The 16,998-nt window shown below is 44.6% G+C and overlaps 1 protein-coding gene across 2 annotated transcripts in view; it reads left to right on the top strand.

The window, feature by feature from the left end:
• PRR29 (proline rich 29) overlaps window positions 1-16,998 on the top strand; it is a 566,376-nt gene that overhangs the window by 325,731 nt on the left and 223,647 nt on the right. For both annotated transcript variants that reach the window (XM_069634035.1, XM_069634036.1), the window contains exon 3: window positions 10,393-10,508. In XM_069634035.1, the coding sequence (XP_069490136.1) occupies window positions 10,393-10,508 (116 nt within the window). The remainder of the gene's footprint in view (window positions 1-10,392; window positions 10,509-16,998) is intronic.

Genomic DNA, 16,998 nt, shown 5'->3' with positions numbered 1-16,998 from the left:
GGGCTAACTCGAGAGGTCTTTAATCTCGGCCCTGGGATACACAGGTGTTATAACATCACCTGCCATTGTTTGTTGTAGTCATGGATCTTACTGGCAAACATGGTATGAATGCATGTTGCATTCCCGAAAACGCCATTAACATACATTTAGTTACAGAAGTCAATTGCTGTTTTCCTTTTATGGAAATAGTCTTTGTAACTGAGTATTTTTTAGCACTAGAAGCATAGATGCTGCTTTAAATCCACGTGACCATGTGAGATTGCATCTTTTCATAAACGCCTGTAAGCCTCCTCTTGAGCAAGCAACAGTGTGCTGCAGTAAGTGGGAATCTCAGTTTGACATGTTATTGGACTTCATCCAAACCCATCTAACTTCTACTTGCTGGCCGCATTATAACGCTGACGAGGTAACACAAGGATGGTGGAGCGCCTCTCATGTCATTCATTGAGTTGATGTTTCTGGGGGTGTCGCAGGGTTGGGAGAGCAGTCGGCGGCTGCTCCCATGGACATTTTGGAGTTTGGCATAAACCACTCCACTTCCAGTTGTCAGTACTGTCTTTGGGGTCCAAGTATTCACCCTCTTTGCTAAAGACCTCTGGTGGAGTTAGCTCTGCCCTCTCTATAGTAGGGCCCGATTCATCGAATATTTGCCCGGTTCAACGTGAATTTGCACTGCCGACTCAAACCCTGATTCATGGATCCGTGCAGAGTGCATTTTTGCAGTGCAAAGGCCGGGCAAAGTCAGCGCACAGTCATTTTTGCAGTACAAAAAATACACTTTGCAACGGTTCCATGAATCAAGGTTTGTGTCGGCAGTGCAAAGTCACTTTTCAGTAGTGGGAATTCACTTCGAACCTGGCAAATATTGCATGAATCGGGCCCCTAGTGCGTATGCATGTCTGACCTGAATACGTGGTGTCCACGGCCTGTGATCAACCACACTCGGCCTCACGCATCAGCTCCTAGGAATGCCATTATTTTTAAGTGGAGGGCCCTCAAAACGCCACATTTCAACATTAGCAAGCAAGCCTCCTGTGCCGATGTGCCCTTGCTTTGTTGAGCGTTCCAAACGTATGCATACTAGTGTGCTCATAGGAGAACTGGAACATGTACCAAATGTCAGGAAGCCTACCATGATCTAATGCAAATTAGGAAAACGTATTGCATTATGGTGATGCTGCAAATGAGTCACATTTAACATGGATAAAAGGAGGGACATATAACAAGTGGCACAGACAAAATATGCATCGTGTTACGGTAATAACAAGACACGTTCACCTTATACTGAAATTAAATAAGGCAGATGGTTGAGGAGCATATTAGGGTAAATGCACTTTGGGGTGACAATATGGGATATGCAAGATGCCTGGGTGCTGATGAAGCAATCCGGGTGCACATGAGTCCGTAGCAATCTTCATGCTGATTGGGGAGGAAATGAGTGATCTGAAAAGAGCCAGATGAGGGGTGAGGGTTACTGCTTGCTATAACTTGTAAAACACTTTGTTGCTTCCCATTGCTAGGGCTGTTCTCAATACATACCCTGATAATAATGACATTATGGCTTACTGATGAATATAAAGGAGTACCCATGTAAAAAAACATGTCTAGATGTTGGTGTCTGAACACTAGGGCTTGTTGGGCTGGAATCGGGGTCATAATCTGCATCCCCTCCCCGCCCCGCCACTACCTAACTCCAAGATGCGAACATGGCTGTCCTGTGGTCAATGGCTCTGTGTGGCCCATTGAGTGAGGCCAAGAGGTTTCAGGGATGCAAGATAAGAAGCAGATGGTGTCTCCTCCACTGTACTTAATTTACCGCATTGGTGGATCCCCAGTAACATTCTGGAGCATGGGTAAAGGATTGTGGCCTTGGGAGAAATACTTCCAGATGTAATGGGGAAACCTACCAGCACAGCCCTTCCCCCTAGAAGACTTGGATGCTCGCTAAAATAGCTCCCACCACTGACCATATGTTGAATGCCTGGTTCCTCTGCTCCACAGTGTTGGTCCAATAAAGGCAGCATGTATAGTGGAAACAGAAAGAGTAGAACAACTTTGCCTTGTCCACCATTTTAGGGTCTGGCAACTCAAAGAGCAAAGTTGCCTCACTCTAAAATGGTCAGCCAGGCAATGTTATTGCCTTTCTCTTGTCTTCATTCCGCTCCACGTCTTCCATTCTTAATAAGGAATCATCTTTCAATTCCCTGGGGACAGGGCAGGTCTTGGAACCTAGACCCAAATCTGCACATTTCCCACTGGCCAATGATCCAGGGAGATGGTGGCCAAGCTTGGTCATGGATGAAGACCTCCACATCAAGTCTTCTTTTCGGTTGTAAGCTGGGTACAGCATATACCTTTTGTGAGTTGTTGTACTTAGGTTTTTGCTTGCTCATTGCCATACATCGAATATGTAGTCTCAAGTTACTATAAAATGGGGTCCATCTAGTGAAAATGCATATTTCTAGATTTGATATTACTCCATGTAACCAGGCACTGTATGATTGTTATTTGCTGCTGGGATAGTTATTGCCTCTTCTTTAAGTGCAGTGAGGCTTGTACACAGGAAACCCTACCACACCTAAGGTGCTTGCTCACTCATTTTTCCCTTTATAAATTCTAGCTGCTTGGAAGAAACTACTTTTGGTACAGGGCAGGCAAACTGAAGAGTGTTTGATGTTAATATGAAACCTAACTACCGCAGAACGTTTCTGGAACTTGCCATTGGTCAGCAACGAGTTTCATTCTCCCCGTGTCAAGTGTGACAGCGAGGTAGGAAACTTCTGAAAAGAAATCTCAACACCTGAATGATTGTATTGTATTCATTATTTATATGGCACCCTTTCCCCTTGTTTGGCGAAATACATTTATATCGCGCACCAAAGGAACCCAATCGTAGCTGGGCACAGCTGGAAACAGCTGACGGACAGACTCTGCCGCCTAAAGAATCTTATCAGCTCCACAAACGTCAGTGTCCAAGCAAACAACTACATCACCCAGTTCACTAATTTAGCAGACGAGATAAGACTTCAGGGCCTTCCAAAAAGCAGTGAGTGTTTTTTGTGCTCGGATTCCCATTGGAAGACTATTCCAGAGTTTTGGCCCCTATACTCCAAACCTTCGATTTTCCCCCCCTGAATACATACATGGATGGTGGGACCTGCAGCAACAGCTTGTCACGGGAGCGTAACTGGCGGCCTGGAGTATGGATATTAATTTTGTCCATCCGATAACTGGGTGCCAACTCTTTCATACATTTGAAGATGATACAGAGAATTTTAAAATCTATCCGTTCCTTCACGGCAAGTCAATGCCAATTTGTATGGCCTCAATGCGCTTTGTGGTTGCAACACCCTCAGTGACCGCAGTCTATGTGCAGGAGGTTTTAAGAGTTTAAATTAAAGATGCTTTTGTGCATTTTTGCTGTGTTAGGCGTTAGGTGGCTGGCAAGGATCCTGTAAGCAGCCCAGAGGTCAGGCACATGGGTGGGTGCTGTTGGTGGTTTAGGATAGAGTTCTAGAGCTGAAGATTCAATGTGTGCCCAGCTAGATCAAATCTTTTTTAGTTGGATGTCGCTGTATACTAATGGCAGAGGCGTAAAGGTACATCAGGGGTTTCAGGGTGGATGGCTATGCAGGTTGCTAGACCAGAATAGTATAGCCATAGCTGCATTCTAGGGTGCATGTATTGGGGGCCGTGCCTGTGTCCACAGACATGGTGTAAAATATACATACCATAGGCTTAGCTGGAATTCGACTGCAGTGTTCCTTTTTCTTGTTCCAGTGTGATTGGCTGGTGTCGCTATTCATGGTCTCCCTGGAACGAAAGACTGAGTAGTGGGATAGGGGCTAGGAGAGATGACTGGGTGGGGGATCAGGGAGGACGATTGTTTTTTAAGGTGTGCCTCTGTGAATGCTGTTGGCATCCGTGCGTATTGGTGGGTAGGAGTGTTGTTGTTTGAGCTGAATGATAGTTTGCTACGGTGTGCCTCTGCTAATGCTGCTGGCACCCGTAGGGACATGGTGGGTAGGAGAGTTGTATTTGGGAAGGAAGAGTTTGTCACGGTGTGCCACTGCGAACACTGCCGGCAACCGTGGGGTATTTGCGGATAGGAGTGTTTTTGTGTTTGGCTCAGTGTTTCCGTGTCCCTATCGAGAGAGTAGAGTGGGGGAGGGTTTCAAGAGGGGGGTGGGAAAAGCCAGGTTTTGAGGGACTTTCTGAATGTCAGGTGGTAGAGAATTGCAGATGTTCGGTGCTTGGACAGAGAAAGAGGATCCGCCGAGTCTAGAGGAATTGTACTGTGGGACTACTTGGAGAGATGCTCTGCCGGATCTGAAAGTCCTTGATGCGTATTAGCAGGTGAATGTGTTTTGGATGGCGCAGTGGTTGATGCACATGGATTTAAAGGTAGTGCATCCGCCAATACGGAGGTAGGTTAATGAGCAGGTGGGCTGAGGGAGAGGATGATGGAGATGATGGCAGAGAAACAATGAGGATAGGTGAGGTAAGGGAAGATATGCCTTAGGATGTATAGGAGGAAGAAACATGTTCTGGAAACTGAGTTGACTTGTTGGGAGAGGGATAAATCTCTGTCCAGTGTGCGTCTGAAGTTTTCACCGAGGTGGAGGTTGCCGATGGGGGGCGTAGGGATTGCAGTGAAGGGAATCGGTCGGGGGAGGAGCACTGTTTTCCCGCAGATTACTATTTCATTTTTTCCAGGATTGGGGATTAGGTGGTTGGTCATCATCCAGTTGTCAATATCTAAGAGGCATGATGACAGATCTGGGCGGTTGGGGCCTGGCGATTTGAGGACTTTAAGGAAAGTCTGCATGTTGCTGCATAGTTTTAGCAGGTAACATTGTGGGAGTGGTTGAGTGCGGGCAGAGGGTTTAGATTGATGTTGAAGAGCAGCAGCAATAAGGATGCTCCTTGTGTTACCCCTTTTGTTACTGGTTGTGAGGTGGAGGTGAACAGGTGGAGGAGCACAATTTGTGAACTGTTACAGATGAAGGATGAGATCCAAGAGAGGGTTGTTACTTTGATTCCTAATGAGTGTAGCCTGTCTAGGAGGATGGTGTGATCAATGGTATTGAAAGTGACAGAGAGGTCAGGAAGCATTAGTACAGCTGAACCTTGCGCATTAGCTGTTATTTTTAGATCATCCCAGATGGACACTAGGATGAATTATTTTTCTCAAAGTGGTCTGTAGCCACATTGAGCAGGGTCTACGAGGTTGTTGGCTTCAGTGAAAAGACCAAACTGCTTGTAAGCTGTGCAGTCCATGAGTTTCGCAATGAAGATGGTGTTGGAGATATTCCAGTAGTTCTGGGGGAGTGGTGGGACACGTGTAGGTTTTTTTGAGGAGGGGTTTGATGTAGGAGGCTTTTACAGATTACGGGAACGTTCCTGATGTTAGAGAGTGGTTGAGGATTGAGCGTGCAATACTGCCTTCACAGGTTAAAGCTAGGATGTTTTTGAGAAGGGGCAGCAGGCAGAGGTTCTCAGGGAAGCCTGATGGGTGGCTGTGTGCTAGAAGCGAGAGGAACTCCTGGTGTGTGATTGGAGTGAAAGAGGTCAAAGTTTGTATTGAAGTTGGGGGTTTGTTGGGAGTTGCCCTGTGGGTGGGTGGGGCATGTGTTCCAATTTAGAGATGATGGTGGAGTGTCTGTCTATAGCGACATTGTGGAAGTGTTCTTATTAGGTGTCGCATGGGATTGGGAGATGGGTGGGGGATCGGAGCAGTCCAGGGAGTTGAAATCGGAGATGATTCTATGCAGTTCCTTGCTCGGGTTCTGAGAGTTTAAGATTCTGTTCTCATAAAATGCTTTCTTATTTTTTCTGATTTCAAGTCTGTAAGCTTTGATTAGTCTTGCTAGGCCAGTTTTGTTCTGTGCAGTAGGGATGGTTCTCCAAGTCCATTCCAGCCGGTGCTTGAGGGTTTTCAGTGATATGAAGTTGGTGGTGTACCACGTGGGTGTGGGTCCTGATCTCTGAGAGGACTGTTTTGTTGGGGTGAGGGATATAAGGGCGCTCCAGAGCCAGAGTTCAAAGAGTTTGATGGGAGGTGGCCCTTCCTGGATGGATAGCGTTGGGAGAGAAGCGAGGAAGGAGGTGGCTAGATCTGGGGTGATAACGACTTTATTCCATAGCGGAATGTGAATTATGGGGGTTGGTGGAGGTTGGGCGAGACCTTGGGTGTGCGCCGCGGTGGTCAGTGGTATGTTGAAGAATATTTCTAAGTGATTGGTCCATGATAGGGTTCTTGGAGGAAGTGTGGATATGTTTTCAGTGGTTAAGATTGCATCAAGTGTACGACTGCTGGGTGTGGAGATGTGTTGTGTGAGGTTGAATGCTTTTTGGTTGTCTGTGAGAGATCGGGTCATGGGATTTGAGGGTGAGTCAAAGCAGATGTTGAAATCTCCTAGGGTCGTAACTGTTGGATGGAGATTAAGGATAGTTGTCACAGCATCGCCGAGCATGTCTGCAACATTTATGGTGTAGGCATGGGGTCTGTAGATAAGCTGTACGAGGCAGAGGGTGAGAGTTGGAGTTTTACCAGAAGGGATTTGTAGTCTGTGATGTTGGCTGAGGTGTCCTTAATTATTAATGGGAATTGGTGTTTGTGTATTATCGCAAGTCCTCCACCCCTTCACCATATGTTCCCAACAATAAGGTTGTACCCGGGTGTGAAGGCCTTGTGTGCAATGGGCTCATAATCATCAGCAAACCAGGTCTCTGTGGTGAAATGGATGTCTGCATTTTCCTCTGTAATGAGGTCGAAAATGTGGAATTTGATTTTGGAGACTGATCTGGCATTGATGGGGGTGCAAGAGAGTTGGTGGGCTGTGTTTGCAAGAGCTGGATGGGTTGGGAATGGAAGGAGGCGTGGAGGAGTGGGTAACTGGGATTTTGGGCAGAGGTTCCCGGGGAAAAGGGGTGGGCGGGTTAGGGTGTTGGGAGGAGTCATGGGGAATTGGAGACGGACCACTGGGGATGGGCAAACATGGAAATAGGGCTAGGAATGGGTTTGGTGCCAGTGGGGAGGTTTGGGGCCTATAGTCAGGGGCAGGGTTCGGAATATGGGTTGGAGAATGGAGAAGCAAGGAGGGGCCTGGAGTGGTCTTGGTCTTTCCTTGACTTTCGGGTGGCCCAAAGGGTGTGGGTGAGAGTGGGGGTTTACTGTGGAGGTTAGGGTTTTTGGCCAGGCTGCTCTTGCTGCGCTAAGAGAAGGGAAGCGTGGGTTGGGGCGAGGGTGCTTGGGGCGAGGGTGCTATGTTGCTTGCGCGAGTTGCAAGCAGAGGGTGCAGGTGGGTAGTTAGCAGGGGGTCGGGTGGGAAGGTTGGTTTACCTGGGTCGCTGGGAAGTCCAGAATATTCCGGGGTCAATGTTTTCTGCTCCCCCTCTCCATCTTGATGCTCTTGTTTGAGCAGAGCGAGATCTACTTGGATGGTGTAGCAGGTGGGAGGAGGAAGGCTGGGATGATGGCCTGTCATTTGGGATGGCTGAGTTAAGGTGTGGTGGGCTTATCAGGCCTACTGGTGCACCAGCATGCAACTCTGATTTGGGAAGTGAGTGCCATGGTGTCTAACCTGTGGAAAGGGTACATCAGATTATGTGACTGAGTAGAGGGGGCCCATCCAACTGGGCACATCCAAGTGAGATATCACACTAGATGTGTACTTACATGGCCTTGGGCAACTGGTCAGGGCATTAGGGGTGGGATGGGGCACCTGTATAGAAGGGGCACCTAAAAATGGGGCCACAGTAGACTGTTAAACATAGTAGCTTTTAGTTTTTTGACACCTGGATAGAGGGAGGGACGCCTACATGGGGATATGACAGTGAGATACAGTAGCACCTAGATTTGGGACACATGGATTGAGGGAGAGCGGCGTAAATGGGCATACCACAGTGGACAGTAAAATGCAGTAGCACCTAGATTTGGGTCATCTGTGTAACAGGATAAATGCCTACATGGGGATACAGCAATAGACAGTAAAATACTGTAGCACCTAGTTTTGGGACACCTGGATAGCACCTTAATGGGCCTACAACAGCAGACAATAAAATACAGTAACACCTAGATATGGGACACCTGGATAGAGGGAGAAGGGCCTAAATGGGGATACAGTGGTAGAAATTAGAATACAGTAGCACCTGGATTTGGGACACCTGGATACAGGGAGAGAGGCCTACATGGGGATCCAACAGTAGACAATAAAATACAGTAGGACCTATATTTAGCAGAGCATTGCCAGTGGTTAAGATTAAGTCTAAACCTTCCAGCCATCACCTCTTTGTTTTTGCTATGTCACGCCGAGTGGGACGGGTATGCCCAGACGTGGGTCCCGTGCCTGCTGGGCCTAGAGACCCAAGCTACTCCTCACTGATGAGCCCCAACAAGGGCAAAACATGTTTGGGGATGCTTGTGGTCTCGTGCAGAAGGGATGTGGCCTAGCAGTTCGGGCTGGACTGCCCCTTTTGGGGTGGGGCCAAGCCTGATTTGCATATGGTCTTTCCCTTCTGTAATGGCTTGGCAGGCGAAGAACGGTGGTCTGGAGGGTTGCCCAGAGCATTGCCAGTGGTTAAGATTAAGTCTAAACCTTCCAGCCATCACCTCTTTGTTTTTGCTATGTCACCCCGAGTGGGACGGGTATGCCCAGACGTGGGTCCCGTGCCTGCTGGGCCTAGAGACCCAAGCTACTCCTCACTGATGAGCCCCAACAAGGGCGAAACATGTTTGGGGATGCTTGTGGTCTCGTGCAGAAGGGATGTGGCCTAGCAGTTCGGGCTGGACTGCCCCTTTTGGGGTGGGGCCAAGCCTGATTTGCATATGGTCTTTCCCTTCTGTAATGGCTTGGCAGGCGAAGAACGGTGTTCTGGAGGGTTGCCCAGAGCATTGCCAGTGGTTAAGATTAAGTCTAAACCTTCCAGCCATCACCTCTTTGTTTTTGCTAGGACCTATATTTAGGACACCTGGATAGAGGGAGTAGCACCAAGATTTGGGCCATCTGTGTAACAGGATAAATGCCTACATGGGAATCCAACAATAGACAGTAAAATACTGTAGCACCTGGATTTGGGACACCTGGATAGAGGGAGAAGAGGCCTGAATGTGGATACAACCGTAGACCGTAAAATACAGTAGCCCCTGGATTTTGGACTCTCGGCGAGAGGCCAACATCAGGATACAATGGTAGATAGTAAAATACAGTAGCACGTAGATTTCAGATGCCTGAATATGGTAGACAGTGAAATACATTAGCACCTAGATTTGGGGCACCTAAATAGAGGGAGAGAGGCCTAACTGGGGATACAACAGTAGACAATGAAATACAGTAGCACCTGGATTTGATAGGTTAGAAAGACAGTGAAATGCCTAGATGGAGTTATAGCAATGCAGGCAGTAGCTTTAAGATTTGGGATAGCAGGGCGGGGGTGAGTGCCTTTTTCTGTGACTACAACATTTGACAAATGTTGTTAACTGACCCAATCTATCTAGATGCGAGATATGGCTGATGAACACAATGTACCTATATGTGAGATATGGATGACTGTCACAATCTATTGAGATGCAAGATGTGGCAGACTATCACAATCTATCTAGATGCGAGATATCGTTCATTTATGGTTGGCCTTGGCTTTGGATGTGGCTAACATATGGATGTGCAACTGACCACAGGTCTTTAAATAATGTCATGATAGCATAATAAGATAGATCGGACAGTCTAGTGGGGAACAGTAATTGCTGGTCCCCCTATCTAGGCCTCACCTACCTTGTCTGTCACTGCTGGTTGATGGCTGCAGGCGCCATAGGCTAGCACGGGCCAACACAGTCTGGAGCTGCTTCTTTAGGAGCTGTCCTTTGCTTCAGGGTCGTTCACCAAAGGGGCCGCATGGGCAAGGGGCTGCTTGGGTGGTGGGTCTTAGTGGATCTTATTGGCCAATCAAAGCAGATGGGTGGGCTGGGAGGAGCGAGCTTACACCCAACTAGGAAGCGGGCAGATCTCACAATAACTATATGTAATTTAAGAGTGCACAGTGCGCAAAATACAATTACAGGTCTTCGGTGATCAGATAGCCAACAACGGTGATGCACTCCAAAACACTGTGTCTCTTACCTAAAATTCCTGTGCACTAAAGTTCTGTAGTGAGCGACGCAGGTCCTGCTTCTTCGTCATCATGGGCACGGTCAAAATGGCCAATCAAACCAGGTGGGAAGACTGGGAGGAGGGAACACACACCCAACTAGGAAGCGGACAGATCTCACAATAACTACGTAATTTAAAAGCGCACCGAGCGCTAAATGAAATTACAAGCATTCAGTAATCAGGTAGCCAACAATGTTATGCTTCGTGTATTATATAAATGTTTTTTTTTTTTTCTTTTTGACAGATTTAATTGAACTAATGATGATACAGAACGCGCAAATGCATCAAGTCATCATGAACAATATGACAATATCGGCACTGTCATCATTCGGCTATTCCGCACCGCCGCCAGCTCCAAAGGTAGTGTAGGTGCTCTGCACCAACTCAGCTTCACAAATTGGGAAATCGCTGACTGTCAAAGCTTGTGCTGTGACTGTATATAACGTGAATGCACTGAAACCTTTGAGTAATGTTGTTCATCAATTTACATACATCCACTGACGTTACAGGTATGTGCTTTCACACTTTCAATGAAGCCCACATAACCAGCACACATTTTCCCCAATGTTGTCTGACGTATTGTTCTTTGATCACCTCATGCTTAGTTCCAGAGGGGACAACGGGCGCACTTGAGCATTTTACCCCAGCCATTACAACTAATGTCAGTACATGGAAACCTTTATTTGTGTGGGTCAAAACGTATGTGTGACTCCAGACGAAATTCTAACAGAAGTGTGCCAATGTTTTTTTCTTCTGAGTTCCATTTTGTTCACTATCTCTCCTTTTCTCTGCAAGGTGCTGGGCATGACCTTTGCAGACACAGTGGAGTCAGTTGCTTTTTCTCCACCTTTCCACCTTGTTTTGATCTAGTTTTCTCTGAAAACATTTACAGTACAAACTACATGTTGTTGTTTGGGCACCTCATGCTGTTGTCAATTGTGAAAGTTCTTTTATTCGCAAATACACGTTGTATTAATTCGTTTATGAATTCATTCTACTTGTGTAGAGTTTCTTTTGACAGTCTGTGACATTATAATACATGCAGGAACATAGGACCGGGTTCACCTCCTTTTGTAGGTATTATTCTTTGATGGCAACAGTTTAGTTGAGAAGACAGTATTTTATACACCTGTATCATTATAACAGGCTTAACAAAGGTGTAATATGCACAGCTGGAGCTGCTCGCCATTTAGCCAGATGTTCAGAGGTTTCCCTTGCATCTTTTACAGCAGGATGTGGGTATTATCGAAATAGTGGGAAAAGGATGGTATATGATAGGAGCGGCTGAAGTACTGATTGTTGATGTAGATTAGGATGACTGCGGAGAAAGCCTTTAATGTATGCTGGCTCTCGTAAATTTAGAAAACATGTTGGTTTGATACTGTACTGAGAAATGTGGCTTCATTTCAAGAACAATACAGAGGCTTACATTGAAGGTGTTGTTACTTTTTGTCTCATTGTTTTTAATGGTATTGTGTAGACATGTATTTTCTTTCTTGTCCATCTCTGATGCCGCAATGCCACTGAAACACCTCATGCAGGAGATTTGAATTTCTTCGTATTTTTGGTTTAAGGCTCCCTGCTTTCTGTGTAACTGACCTTTGAACATAAAAACGGACATACACTACTCTGTTTCCTTTCAGTAGATATGTATAGTAACTGGGGAAAAGGCAGAAAACGTGTCTTGGTTAAGTTGCCAATTTCTCAAGCATTCCTTGTAGCTCAGTGGCATTGTGCGCCTCACCGCACTGAACCTCACCTTCAGAAAATGACTGAAAACCTGGCTATTCAACTCACTGTGATTAGCATAAAGCAGGCACGGCCAGCAATATTACCAGGGACCCAAGACAACCAAATGATTCCAGAATCAATGATAAAACAAACAAGTCGTACTAACCATTAACCATCCGTGTTCCTCGCTCCTCTCCAGCATACCCCACATATACCTCAATCAAACTAACAGACCAGTCCCACCTCGCACATACACACAACCCACACGTCCACATAAGAGCCAACTGCCTCGAACAAACAGCCCAGTCACTGGACGTTGCCCTTTCAGACACAATAACCCCAGTGTGCACAATCCAAACACACTTAGAAAGCCGACCGGCACAGATGCCAGTTTCTCCTGGTTCTACAAGCACCAACAGAACAGCACAACCTCTATCATTTCCCTTCTTCCCTCACTAACCTACCCAACCCGCTTACTTAAAGAGCCACGTGAGTGCCCGGAGACGATGCAAACGGTAACAGTTCATGGTATAAGAGAACTTAACATAACATTGCAATGTAAAAAAGCGGAGAGGCTAAAAAGGGAATTCCCTGTGGGGCAAGTGTCAGATATTCAAGAGCTCAGGAAGGGAGGCAACATCTCAGGGTCGAAGCTCACTTTCATTGGGAGGCCCATTTCTTCTGAGTCTGCCCCATCAACCATTGCTGAATTAAATTCCTGTGAAGTCGATTAACTGGCTAGAGAAATGTTGCTAAGGTCAGCATTAACAGAAGGCGCAGCCTCTTGTTTTAGGCTAAAAAGTAATCTTGACTTGATGTGTAGACGTCTCTGCAAATGCACCATTACAGGAATCCAAGCATTAAGCTATATTTTCACTGGAATATATATAAAATACTAATGGCAGCTTATTTGTACACATATGGGCAAATACAGATGGGATAAATACAGATGGAAAAGTTGACACTATAAGTACTATAAAGCCCAGAATCTTTTTCTAAAAGGGTTGGCTCACCAACACAGGGTTTATGGTTGTTCTTGTCTGTGTTGTGAATGTATTGTAGATGTCTTACATGTCTGCTGTGTTTTGCGGTACTGTTAGGTGGCACCACTGCCAGCCCCAGGTCTACCAGCAGCCTGTGCAAGATGTTGCGCAAAGGGCAAGCCCCCTGCTGGTTGCCCCAGCCAGTCTGATTGTTGAATTGGCGCTGGCACTGCGCCTCTGTCACTCACTAGTAGAAAGTCACTGACTGACTCTTTGCATGTACATTTTCAGTCAATTACATTTTATTAGTGAGTGACAGTGTCATGTAAAGGGCACCGCCGGCTCACACAATGTACTTTACATTGTGTGAGCTGGCTGCTCCCTTTAGCGGTGCATCGCCCCACTGTGACCACACACACTGATCGCCCCTTGAGCTGGCTCTTGGTGGCACAGTGTTTATTTTTAGGGGTTGAAATGCATGCATGGATTGTTTTACTGTTGTTTTTGGTAGCATTGGATATTGCAAGCGTGCAGTTTGTAGAAAGGAATGTGTGGTCATTTCAGATGTGGCTAGGGTGTGTGCTGCCAAGCTTGTCTTTTCCCAAAGGGACTTTGGGGCACAGGTGTACCTGGAATACACAAGTTGGAGTTATGCATTTTATTTTGTGTTCCGATGTTTTGTATTGTACTAAAAATAAAACAATTACATGTAACAAATTCAGCATCACCCTTTGTTGCACCAAGCTGGTTCGTAAGGAGCTCCTGGTCCTTCATGTATGTTTTTTATAGCAGGAAACTTGAGGTGCACAGGCAGGTGGACTGAGAAAGATATATTAGCATTTCAGTGTTATACAGTTTGTGTGTTTCAAAATGATGCGGCAGCCATTGGGATAACGTGGGTGGGAGAGAAAGTGAAGGAGAGCATCAGAGAGAGAAAGAGAGAGAGAGAGAGCAAGATAGAGAGAGGGTGACACTAGCGTGTTATGTTACAGTACATTTCGTTACGTGCTTAGTTAATGGGCGTGTTGTGATTTTAATGCATACTTTTGGCTAGTGCACAAGACGTTTCAGTTTACCTTTCAGTATTCTGTGGATCTGTGTATTGAAATGACACACAAAGTAATGGGTGAAATGTGTTTGAGCATGTTGTATCTCAGAGGAACAACTTTATTCAGAATATGTATATCCCATTGAAATATAATACATACATACATACATACAATAATGATAATCAAATGTAAAACATTTCAGTTCCGCCAATCATTAAAATCTTATTGCAAAACCATGATCAAGCAACATTAACAAAACGTTTTCTAATAAAGTGCTAATCCGAGATACATTAATACCCACATTTACGATATTTAAATCAGGTGACATCTATTTCGGGAGAACTTTCCACCCACCCTAAATCAGGCATACACAATTTCTATTTATTTAATTATTATTTTTATGGGTCTGGAACCCCAATCTCACAATATTTATTCTCTTCTGTCAGTCTCCCCTTTCAGGACAAGAGACACACAGGGTTTCACAGAAGATCTATGTATTAATAAAATCGAAATAAATGAATCCATTTAAATCTAAACAAATTTAGCGTACATGAAATTGATCAATACACTGGTCATATCACCTTACATCATCATCCATACATTTGGTTTACCCTGAGCTGACATTTGACATGTATTAAAGTGAATGTGAATCCAGGATAAAGTTTTCATTTGTTAAAAACAAAAATGAAATCAGAAAATTCCTATCTATCTAAATAGCTCTGTTTATTTGAAATAAACATAAACACCTCCCCTCTACCGAATAGCTGTGCGAGCATCTCAAATAGCATTGCAGAAGCTGTATTTAAAAGAAACGCTACTTAAATTGCCCGAATGTGAATCATTCGTAAATACAGATATGGTCTTTGGGTTTCCTTCATTTGTGTTTCTATTGCATTAAGTAAGTAAGCTATTAACAAATTAGCAACCATTATTGTTAAGAAATTAAAAACTGAAACTTCAGGGAGAATATCTGTAAACCAATGGAGGAAGGATCCATGCCCCAAATCTCTTGCTTCTTACGGATCAGTGGCTGCTGACTATAAAAAGTCTATTCTGGCTGTAAAAAAGGGAAAATTATGCAAACAGAATTACTAATGCTAAATCATACATAAAAGAACTGTTCTCTTTTCTGTATGAATTGGATGGCAAAAAAAGCTCTACCAACAAAGACCCTCTTAGTAAATCTTGGTGTCAAGAAATTCAAGACAGTTTTTCTGCCAAAACAAAGATCGCCAATCCATCGTCGCCAGCCATAGGCTAGCGATGGTTCATAGTACTGACAGCATTTCAAAGGATATGGCTCCAATAACCATTCTCAGTGACTTAGTTCCAGAATTCAGCCCGAGCTCTGTTACTCAAAAGTCCCCGACTAATATTGTGAATGGCCTTAAACCCACTACATGCGTTGCTGAAACGTGCACTGCAATACTGGTCAAGGACTCTTATCACATTCTCCATTAATCACTAGAATTGTAAAACTTCTCTATACCTAACTTGTGTGTCCCTGTTAATCTTAAAAAGGTCTGGAGTATCCCAGCCTTGAAAAAAAGTCTTTAGATCCTGAGGCTGTGGGACGTTACTAATGCTCCTTACTTACAACTTCAAGAGCATGTGGAAAATAGCAATCTGCTTGGAACACATCAGTCTGGCTATCGTGGAATGCATGGGACCGAAAGAGCAATGTTGCATCTGTGAGCTAATTTGGCGGAAATGGTCAGCAACAGCAAGGTTGCATTCCTTATGTTCCTCGACCTTTCTGACACATTTGACTTGGGCACTGCTTTATTGCTACACAAGTTGTGCAAAATTGTCAACTGCTCTCAGCCAACTGTCAAATGGTTTACTTCATGTCTTGGCCCCCACATGGGGAAGAATAGCAATGAGTGGGTTTCAGGCCCATCGAGAGCTGCTATCTTGCAGCATCCCACCAATTCTTTTTCCCAAGCAGACAAATTGGATCTCTGGCATGGATGCTAGGATTATAAATCAGTGGTGCGCTCCACTTCTGGCATAACATATACACATTCACCTAATTTACAAAACTACATAAAGATGAAAAAATCATTTTTACATCAGCTGATAGTTTTTCACGCTGAACACTTTGTAAACATAATTTAACTCTCTATGACCTTGCATATAGAAGTTACAAGCAATAATGTAATTCCAAATGTAAAGTTCAGCTAGCTGGTTCTTCTCTTATTTCCCTTATTTTCAAAATATTACATGGTATCTCCAGTTTCTCTGCATGGTAACAGAAAATCTGGTGTCCTGTTCAGTTAGTTTCTTTGAGCTCAGTTCTGGGACATTTATGACCCAGAGAGGATTTGTCACCATGGCAAATGTTCTTCAAAGTACAGAGCTGGAATAGTGGGTCATTTACAAACCAGGATAAAAGTAGTCATAATGTGTTATGGTGAGCTTCTGAGGCCAGTTTTCACACCTTTCTCATGGGAAAGCAGGCCACCCATGGACTGTAGCTTGCTGGGGATGAAATGAAATTTGGTAGTTCTTGGTCTCATTCACAAAATGCAGCTTTTACAGTGATTTTCTTTTGCTCTTGCTTTTACATATCCGCAAAAAAGGGCAACATAATGATGTCTAACTTTTCTACTAAACTCCTGTCCCAACTTATTTTTGGTATATCTGCATGTTTCTTTCTACAAAGCTGATTTTCTGTCCTGTAAAGGGAAATTAACACAATGGAAGTCCCAAGTTGGATTTCCCCCTCCTTTCAAATATTGTGCTTTTCATTTCAGATTGGACAGTTCTTCCATTTTAATGAGAGTTGCTGGATACTTTCTGGTAACTGAAAGGACTTAATTTTTTGGCTTTATCATTTACTTTGGAGATATACTCTTATTATAGATAGGCTTTAAACATTGCACATTCCCTCTCACATGTCATTTTTCAGATGTTGTGCTCAGGCTGCAGCTCACATGTATGTTATTTAAAATGGCACTTTTCTTTCTTTGCATACTTTTCTTTGGTGTAGATTTCCCTACACACCCAAAAAATAACATCCTCACAGCTAACATCATTGATATCCCATCATTGTTTTAAACAAATACATAATTGATTTTAAAAATC

Source organism: Ambystoma mexicanum, chromosome 13 (assembly GCF_040938575.1).
Source record: "Ambystoma mexicanum isolate Mex_15411 chromosome 13, UKY_AmexF1_1, whole genome shotgun sequence".
NCBI classification, from domain to species: Eukaryota; Metazoa; Chordata; class Amphibia; order Caudata; family Ambystomatidae; genus Ambystoma; species Ambystoma mexicanum.
The sequence above is the reverse complement of the archived record's forward strand: the minus strand, read 5'-3'. Positions and strand labels throughout refer to the sequence as shown.